Source organism: Microtus pennsylvanicus, chromosome 8, assembly GCF_037038515.1.
Source record: "Microtus pennsylvanicus isolate mMicPen1 chromosome 8, mMicPen1.hap1, whole genome shotgun sequence".
Taxonomy (NCBI): domain Eukaryota; kingdom Metazoa; phylum Chordata; class Mammalia; order Rodentia; family Cricetidae; genus Microtus; species Microtus pennsylvanicus.
Window position 1 is genome coordinate 105,407,417 of NC_134586.1, and position 10,140 is coordinate 105,417,556.

The window sequence follows — 10,140 nt, forward strand, 5'->3', positions numbered from 1 at the left end:
TTCAGTCCTGGTTCTAGGAAGTTTCCAGTTTACTGTTTATTTGCCTATTTCTGACATTACTTATAGATACTCAAATAATGCGTGGTCTGTGATTGCTTCTTTCTCTGTGAGCATGGCATTTTCAGGGATCTCTACATTGTACCATGTATCAATTTCATTCTATGTATGGATTAATATATTCATTGTCTAAATATATTGGGTTTTGGTTTGGCTTGGTTTGGTTTTTCAAAACAGGGTTTCTCTGTGTAACTGCTTTAGCTCTTAGACCAGGCTGGCCTCAAACTCACAGGGATCCGCCTGCCTCTGCCTCCCAAGTGCTGGGATTAAAGGCGTGCACCACCACTGCCCTGCTTATTTTGGTTTTTTAAATTCACTCATCTTCTTAGGCAGTGGTTTTCAACCTTCCTAATGCTGTAACCCTTTAATACAGTTTCTTATATTGTGGTGACCCAACCATAATTATTTTTGTTGCTATTTCATAATAATTTTGCTACTGTTATAAATGTAAATATTGATATGTGACCCCTGTGAAAGTCATTCAACCCCTCCCCCTAGGGATCATGACTCACAGGTTGAGAACCACTGCTCTTAGGCATTTGAGTTGTTTCCAGCTTTTGGCTATAAAGAATAATGCTCTTAGGAACATTTGTTTACCAGTTAACCTGTGGGCATGTTTTTTATTTCTCTTGGCTATATATTTAGGGATAGAATGTCTGCATTTCTGCATTAAAGTATAACTCTTAATTGCTTTAAGCAACTATGACACTGTTTTCCAGAGTAGCTACACTATTTTATATACTCACAGGCATCATGGAAATGTTCAAACTTCTCTATATTCTCACCAATGTTATTTGTTTGAGATGGGGTCTCATGTAACCCAGACTGACCCCTTTATGTAGCTGAACTCCTGCTCCTCCTGTCTGGAATTATAACCATGTGTCCCCGTGCCAAGTTTATATACTGTTGGAGATCAGTCCGTGGCCTTATGCATGCTAGGCAAGCAGTCTGCCCACTGAACTTACATCCCCAGCCTTTTCAACAATGTTTACTACCTAACACTTGGTCTAGCCATCCTAGTGAGTAAAAAGTGATATTTTTGGAGATACCTAGATTATTTAAAAATTGTGTTGTTTTCAGTTATTATGGTTATTGTATTGCTCTTCGATGTTTTTTATTTGTATTGCTGTGGATTGAATATAGGACCTTGTTCATGCTAAGCTAGCAGTCTTCTAACTAAACTATACCCTCAGTCTTATAATTCTTTGTATATTTGAGACATAAGTCCCTTATATGATAGGATTTGCAAATTTACTTTTACCATTTTGTAGGTTTTTCCACTTTATTTTTTCCAGAGTATCACTATATAGCTCTGAATGTCCTGGAATTCACAGCATAGACTAGGCTGGCCTCAGAGATATCGGTATGCCTCTTGCTCCCAAGTGCCAGGATTAAAGGTGTGCACCACCACTGCCCAGATGTTTATTCACTTTCTTGATGTGTCTTTACTTCACAGAAGGATTTGTTAATGTTATTGTTGTTTTAAAATTATTTAAATGTTATTTTTCAGTGTGTACCTGTGTGTGCATGCATGTGTACACACGTGAGTGCAGTTGTCTGTTGAAGTCAGAAGAGGGCATCAAACTACTGGAGGTAGAGCTACAGGGGGTTGTAAACCATCTAATATGAAGACTAGGAACACATTCAGGTCCTGGAAAAGCAATGCATGCTCTTAACCCCCAGCCATCTCTCCAGCCCCTCACAAATGGTTTTTGTTTGCTTGCTTGCTTGTCTGTTTTGCCATCCTGGAATTGAACAAACCTAGACCTTTGTATGTGTAGGCAAGCATTTTAGCACTGAGTGACATCCTCAGCTGTTTTATTTTGAGGCATGATCTCACAGTATAGGTCAGGCTGGCCTGGAACTCGCTAGGCTGCCCCCAGATGGCCTGGAACTGAAAATCTTCCTGCTTTAGCCACCTGAGTACTTGGATTATAGGCATGCACTGTCACAGCCAGCCAAAAAAGATTGATTTGGTTATTGTATGCTATTTAGTTTTATGTTTAACTTGTCATTTTCTCTGAAAAAAATCTAGTTGGTAGTCTGATAGACCTATGTTGAGTTTTAGATGAATTTGGGAAGTCCTATTTTACAATATTGTTTTCTGTTGCTTCTTGGTGCGGTTGTCAGAGTGTTTGTTACTCTTACAGTGTTGTCTTCTATTGGATGATTACTTTGGGGGGTTGTTTGTTTGCTTTTAATATTTCCTTTCAACAGTTTCTCAAAAAGTGTAATTTATACCTGGTATAGTGGCATAGTCCCTTAATCCAGGTGCTCAGGAGGCAGAGGGAGGTAGATCTCTCTGTGAGTTCAAGACCAGCTTGGTCTAAATAGTGAGTTTCAGGCTGACCAGGGACAAGTTGACAGTTGTTTTTTAAAGCATTTCTATTGCATTCTTACTGCCTTTGGGTTTCTTCTGCATGGTGAGACATCAGCTTATAAGTGAGGATTTATTTTTCTCTTGTTGTTTTCAAGGTTTTTTTTTTCTTTTTTTTGTTTTGTTTTGTTTTGTTTTGTTTTTGTTTTTCGAGACAGGGTTTCTCTGTGGTTTTGGAGCCTGTCCTGGAACTAGCTCTTGTAGACCAGGCTGGTCTCGAACTCACAGAGATCCGCCTGCCTCTGCCTCCCAAGTGCTGGAAGGTTTTTTTTTTCTTTTTGATTATGTATGTATGTATGTATTGGGACAGAGTTTCTCTGTGTAGTCTTGGCTGTCCTGGAACTCACTCTGTAGACCAGACTGGCCTCGAACTCTGAGATCCATCTGCCTCTGCCTCCTGAGTACTGGGGTTAAAGGCATGTGCCACCATACCCAGCTTAAAATGTATTTTTAGTTGTCACTTTGAAATATGATGAAACTGCCAGGCTGTGGTGACACCTATTTTGATGAATGAGTACTCAAATTATTCAGTTATATAAGGTAAACTGCTGTATGAAATCACTGTAAGAAAAGCTACATCTGCCAGTGGTTGTGGGTGGTGGTGCTGGCAGTGGTGGTGGTAGTGATGTTGGCGGCAGCACAGAAATTTAATCCCAGCACTCAAGAGGCAGAGGCAGGCCAGTCTCGGAGTTCAGAGCCAACCTTGTCCACTGAATGAGTCCCAGGACAGCCAAAGCTATGCAGAGAAACCCTGTATCAAAAAAAAAAAAAAAAAAACTGACATCCAGTCACTATTTCATGGATTGCTTCCTGTTTGCTGTTAGAGGCTTTTTGTTGTTTGTTGTTTTACATATGGATCAGTTTCCTTTGAATATCTTATAATTTAGATGTCTTAGAAACCACATTGTGACTGACCTCTCACCCTCCACATTGTAGCATCTTGTTAATCTTTGCTTATCTGTGTGTTTAATGACTAGCCACATTCTGTTTTGTTTTTTCCTTTATATGGGTGTTGGAGTTAGACTCCCAGCCTTGTACATTCTAGACAACCACCGCACTATGAAATTACATTCCCGGGACAAGCCAAATTCTTTAGTGAGGTATTTGCTAATGATGTCTTTTTCATTCTTATGGTGAGAATTTGATGTTATCCTTCAAGGGAGGAAACCATGGACATATCACTGCTACCCCGAAATGACTGTGAATCACCTGTCTCTTTCTTAGTCATACCAGCTAATGAACTACATTAATTTCTGGCTGGTTGTTCTTTTGTTTTTAGCTGCTCCCTGGAATTTAACTTGTTCTCTAATTTGAACATTAACTTTGAGGTATGGCTCAGTGGTAGAATGTCTCTCTAGCATGCATTGACACCCTGAGTTCAGTCCTAGCTCCCATTTACCCCAGTTGGGACTTCTTACAGGGTTAGTTTTTGAAATTATTGTTTGAAATTTATTCTCAATCCAGGAAGGCTGTTCTTAGCTCTTATGCTGGTTCTTTGTAGCACAATCTCTAGTTCGTCTTGGATCTTCCAGGCGCCTTCTACATTCTCCATTGGTTTCAAAGAGCCCTTCATCTTGAATGTCATTCTTGGTGATGAGGTTCATTCCTTTGGGAGATACTGAAAGGGTGGTCTCTAAGGGGCTCTGCCAAGGCTTGAAGAATGAAGGCAAAGAAGCACTTCTCTTTGTGTTACTCCTCAGCTTTTAGAAAGAGATGAGGGAACGTGAACTGGCTCTAGCCTGTCTCTTCGCTTCTCTCTCAGCCCGGGCCCTTCCTTTATGAACAAACCAAGGATATGTGGGTCCTTATAGTCTTAGCATGCTGTGCTCTAAGGCAAATACCTTGACTCTTAAGGACAGCAACTAAGCTGTTATCTCTTTATCAAGATTTGAGCCTCTGCAACAGGTAGCAGGGACAGAAAGAGAAATACAGTTGTTGCTGCCACTGGTCAAAATATTTTCTTCATTAAGCATTTCTTCATCTACTGTTTGTCCTTTGGAACATTTCCAGAAACTTAAAATGGTAGGTCTTATTTTCAAGTTTTCATCAGTTTCATTAGAGCTTGGAATCCACAGAGCCCTCAGCCTGCTGTTCTAGATGTCTGTCCGCTCTAAGTAACATTTTAAGCTGTTACTGTGCGTGTGTGTTAGTGTTTGGGAGGGTTGTGTAGGTTTGGACAGTATATGCTTGCACATGCATTCAGTATGCTCTGGAGGCTAGACGACAGCTGTAGGATGTCATTCCTTAGTCACTGCGAACCCCTTTCTGTCTGCCTGCCTTCTTTCCTTTCTTTCTGCTTTTGACAGTCTCTAAACTGGCCTAGTTAGACGCCAGCAAACAAAAGGCAGTTTTGAGTTCAGAGACTTGCTAAGCAGATTAAAACTTATGGCAAAGCCAATACAATTCAATATTTAAAAAGTTTACATGGGCCAGTAATTAACGACTAGATAGTCTCACAACTATGTGTCTCAAAACTCAGCATTTGTTTAACTTAGTGTTAGTGCATGCAGATAGGACTAGGAGATTCTGGTGAATCTCTTGGAGTTTTAGAAAGCTAATCTGTTATTATACTGACCTCTGTCTGGATCTGAGAAAGAACCTTATAGTTAAATAGTGAATAATTTGTCAAGGATAAGTAAAGTGGAATAAAGACCTGTGTTGAGCTGTCAAATTTCTGAAAAGAAAGCTTGTTCTCTAGAGCCCTTATGGAGGTGGGGGTGGGAGCTTATCTCACTAAAGTCCTCATGGAGACATGGGTGTACTTGTTTCTCTAGAGCTGTTACGGGGGTGGGGTGGATGCTTGTTTCTCTAAAGCCTTTTTGGAGGTGTGAGGGTCTGCTTGTTCTCTAGGCCCCTTATGGAGAAGTGAGGGTGTGTGGGTGTGTTGTGTGTGCATGTGTGCTGAGATTGAGTCCAGTGTTTTACATTTGCTGTGCCATTGTTTCACCAAGTTACATCCCCAGCCCTGGATTTTAAATTTATAAAAAAAAATAGAATTGCTGGGCAGTGGTGGTACATACCTTTAATGCCAGTACTTGGAGGCAGAGGCAGGAAGATCTCTCAGAGCCAGCCTGGTCTACAAACCAAGTTCCAGAACAGCCAGGGCTACACAGAGAAACCTTATCTTGGGGGAAAAAAATAAGATTATAGACCTATATTTCAGTTTAGTAGGAAAATACTGATGCATTTTATAAACTTGTGGAAAAGAAAGTTGTATCCCTGCTTCATAGCATGTGCTGAATTCTAGAGACTTTAAATGTGAAAAATAAAAGATCAGGAGATCAGAGAGAAAATTAGATCGTGTGTTTACCTTGACTGTTCCAATAAATCTTCCTGAGCAGGCCAAGCACTCTGGAAGCTAAGGGAGTTGACCTTACAGAAACTCTGGACAGTTATTTCAGTGTGCACATCAGAGCACTCAGGGTTGGTTGCTGGAGGCCAGGGCAGCAGAAAAGCAAAGATCCTTTTTATCTGACAGCAAAGACATAGCAGCAATGCCGAGAAGAGGCAGGTAAGAGGAGTCTGTTTTACCTGATCTGGCCTTGAATCTTTGGGCTCAGATAATCTTTCTGCCTCTGCTTCTGCAGTAGCTGGTCCTACATATGCATCCCACTGACCAGGTCAGGCTCTATTTTCTTCCTGAGTGCTGTACAGTCGGTTGTTTTAAGGCTAGTGCAGCTATGTGTGAGTCACTGTTGGACTAGAGGCTGAAGGAGACACTAGATAATCAGGCACTGTCACTTGGTATTACTCATCTGGTTAGAATTAAAAGCACCAACCTGAAAGTATATAAGTTGTACAGTATTTTAAATATTTCTCATGCTTGGTCATTATAAGCAAAACCTGGAAACAGCTGTGTTTCAACTTCTGGACACATAGATGGGGGAAGAAAGGACCTTAAGCTGTTACTTGCACACTCAGTCTGTTAGTAGATAAAATATATAAAGAGGACTAACGAGGTAGCTCAATGGGTAATGGTTGTTGCCTAGCCTGACAGCCCGGTTTGAGCCCTGGTACACACATGAAGGAAACAGAAAATCCTTTCATTCTTTCTTTGACTATCATGTTTGCACTCCTGCCTCTGAAGAAATGGCCCAGCATGTTGATGTGTCCTCCAGACCTGTGACTCAAATGTAATAGTGCATCTGCAATTCCAACATTCAGAAGGCCAAGAGGATATAAATTCAGAGCCAGTTCATAAACTAGGCATATTCAGAGCTGGAAAGAGGGCTCAGCAGTTAAGAGCACTGGCTGCTCTTCCTTAGGTCCTGAGTTCAATGCCCAGCAACAACCCAGCAGCTCACAACCATCTATAATGAGATCTGGTGCCCTCTTCTGGCCTGCAGGTATACATGCAGGCAGAATGCTGTATACATAATAAATAAAAATTAAAAAGAAAAATAAACTAGGCATATCCAAATTTTCCCACCTGAGGCTGAGGCAGGAAAATTGCCACAATTTTGAGAAACCAAACTACACAGTGAGCTCAGGCCAGCCTTGCCTACAAAGAGACCAGCCTGGTCTACAAGAGCTAGTTCCAGGACAGGCTCCAAAACCACAGAGAAACCCTGTCTCGAAAAACCAAAAAAAAAAAAAAAAAAATTATTCCAAAGCAACCAAATAAACCCCCCAAAACACAATAAACTACCACAGCAAGACCAAGTCTTGCTGGGCAGTAGTGGCACACACCTTTAATCCCAGCACTCGGGAGGTAGATCTCTGAGTTCAAGGACTACAAAGTGAGTTCCAGGAAAACACAGAGAAACCTTGTGTCAAAAACAAACAAAAAACAAAGGAAAGGAAAGGAAAGGAAAGGAAAAAGATGTTGTTTCAATAAAAACAAAAGGCCCAGACTTCACACCTTCTAGCAGGGTCTGATAGGTGGGTAGGGTATTATTTTAGGTAGAATGGCTTGCCCACTTCTCCACCAAAGAACATAAATGCTTCCAGTTCTTTACCCCTACATTTAGTAAATGTGCTTATTTCTTAAATTTAGGGATAGGAATTACTCAGGTAAATTTGTACTTCTGGTGTTTTCTGCCAAACAGCTTTCCAGAGTCTGTAACGAACTGATCCACCAGTAGAGTAGTGTCTCTGTTTATGTCTGAATCCTGTGGAGTAAAAGGATGCTCAACTTTTAATACAGTTTCTACTGGTAGTCCCAGTTTGTTTTGGTGTTTTTTGAGGCAGTCGTGGTTTGTGTGTGTGTGTGTGTTTTGTTTTGTTTTTTGATTTTTTATTTATTTATTTATTTATTTATTTATTTATTTATTTTTTGGTTTTTCGAGACAGGGTTTCTCTGTGGTTTTGGATCCTGTCCTGGAACTAGCTCTGTAGACCAGGCTGGGCTTGAACTCACAGAAATCCGCCTGCCTCTGCCTCCCGAGTGCTGGGATTAAAGGTATGTGCCACCACCGCCCTGCCTTGTTTTTATACTTTTTGTTGTTTATTTTGTTTGTTTTTCCTAGACAGGGTTTCTCCGCGAAACAGTCCTGGCTGTCCTTGAATTTACAAAGATCTGCCCACCTCTGCCTCCCAAGTGCTGGGATTAAAGGCGTGTGCCACCATCACCCACCTTATACTCTCTTTATAGACAATCTCCTTGAGTGTCGTGGTGCACGCCTTTAATCCCAGAATTTGGAGGCAGAGGTAGGAGGATCTCAATGAGTTTGAGGCCAGCCTGGTCTACAGAGTGAGTTCCAGGACAGCCGGGGCCGTTTCACAGAGAAACCCTGTCTGGGGGGGAGGAGGGAAACAAACAAACAAAAAACCCACCTCCTAGTGTACTAGGACAATTTGCTCCTTGTTTTGTGTCTGTGTGTGTTTGTAAATCAAAGGACAACTTGAGGGACTGGTTCTTATTGTCAGGCTTGGTAACACATGCCTCTACCCACTGAGCCATCTTGCCAGCCCCTTTATTATGGTTTTTACATTTTACTTTTAAGAGGTTTTATTACACCCGTATTATGTGTGTACGTATCTGGGAACTGAACCTAGGGTTGCAGGAATACTAAGTAAGCAGTCTGTTAAGCACTTAACTATTATTTCCAGTGTTATGCCCAAATCCACAATCCCCGACAAGCCAAGGAAACCAAGAGTCCCGTATATAAAAACAAAAAACCTTTATTTTAATCAAGTTTGCAAACTCGGTCTCCCCACATATTCAACATATTGGAATAACCGGAGAGCCCCGAGCTCAATTAGAATAGGATTTTATAGTAGTAAAGGTGGGGGTGAGGAGTTTCTGAGGTTTTAAGACCCCTTATTGGCTGACTTTCGTCTAGGGTTTCCTGGTGACTGTGCTCTGGCAGGTGTTTCTATTTAGTGCTTAGGATGCCAGGAATTTCCTTTGAATGGTCTGTTGGGTGGGGGTCGGGTGATCTTAGCTTGTGGTTTCTCCTGCAGCCAGGCTTCATAAAAACTATTTAGACTCCAGCCTCTATTGAAATTCATGGATGGCCAGAGCCCCAGGTGATAATGGTTGGAGGAAGTAAAGACTTAGATTGTCATGGCTGGCCCTCACACCAGCTCCCTCCACCGTTTTTTTTTTTTAACTTTTTATTATTTTGTGTGTTTTGTCTGCATATATAAATGCTCACCATGCAAGTACCTGGTTGCCTATGGTGGCCAGAAGAGGGCATTAGATCCCCTAGAACTGGAAATTGAACCTGTCTTTGATGCCAGTGCTTTTACCACGGGCATCTTTGGGTAGCTGGAATTACAGCTTGTGCCACTAGGCCTGGCAGTTACTATAGTTGCTATGTAAACGAATCACATTTCACATACAGTAAATATGGTATGGATGAATGGAGCTCTTCACTAAGATCAGATCAGTCCCCTAGTTCCTTCCAAGCTTGTAGAGCGACCGGACAATTATGTCCAATGCGAATTTACAGACACTAGGTCTAGTTACTGGTGAATCTTAGCCTCATCTGGGTTTGCTGGGCTTCCAGAGCAGCTTCACCAGCTCTGTTTGCCCCACCCATAGCTCATGATGGAACAGTCCAAGAAGTCCTCTCTCATGGTGGCCCGCAGTATTCTTAACAACAAGCTCATTAGCAAGAAGCTGGAGCGCTATCTGAAGGTGAGGCTAAAAGGTAAAGGCGCTGTTCAGCCCTGACCTCTTCGTGAGCCTGGTCCCCATACTGTCCCTGTGAATCCTTCCCTTTTAAGGTCTCCATCAATCTCTACAGGGTGAGAATCCTTTCACCGACAGCCCAGAGGAGGAGAAGGAGCAGGAGCAAGAAGAGGTGGACAGTGGCGCTCTGGATGAGGGGGCACCAGGTGAAGCGACAGGGCTCTCAGAGAGCGTGCCAGCACAGCCCCCGGTGCCCCTGGAGCCTGCCCCAGAGACTGCAACACCGCCACCTCCGCCGCCTCCAGAGGAGGAGGAGGGCGCCGTACCCCTGCTGGGCGGGGCCCTTCAGTGCCAGATCCGAGGGATCCCGGGTCTCGACGTGGAAGACGACGAGGAGGGCGGTGGGGGTGCTCCATAGCCCATACCGATAGCGGCAGGGCTCGCATGGCCGAGGCTGGAAGCCCAGCCCAATAAAGTGCTTTCCCACCCCAAGTCTTCATTTGTGTTGTTCCTGAGTAGCGAGGGTGGGCCCTGGAAAGTGTCCAGAAACTAAGTGCGCTTGCGCGCGTGTGGACGCGCTAGAGAAGCTCACGCGTGCGCGAACCTGGATGCTCTTGCGCACTAGCTT

At 42.8% G+C, this 10,140-nt stretch overlaps 1 protein-coding gene across 4 annotated transcripts in view; it reads left to right on the forward strand.

Moving 5' to 3' along the window:
* Positions 1–10,007, forward strand: part of Akap8l (A-kinase anchoring protein 8 like) — a 35,736-nt gene extending 25,729 nt beyond the window's left edge. For 2 of the 4 annotated variants that reach the window (XM_075984269.1, XM_075984272.1), the window contains 2 exons: positions 9,423–9,518; positions 9,628–10,007. In XM_075984269.1, coding sequence (XP_075840384.1) covers positions 9,423–9,518; positions 9,628–9,930 — 399 coding nt within the window. In that variant the 3' untranslated portion in view covers positions 9,931–10,007. Of the gene's footprint in view, positions 1–9,422; positions 9,532–9,607 lie in introns of all 4 variants that reach the window. The other 2 variants (XM_075984268.1, XM_075984270.1) reach the window with 1 other exon arrangement.
* The last annotated feature ends 133 nt before the right edge of the window (positions 10,008–10,140 follow it).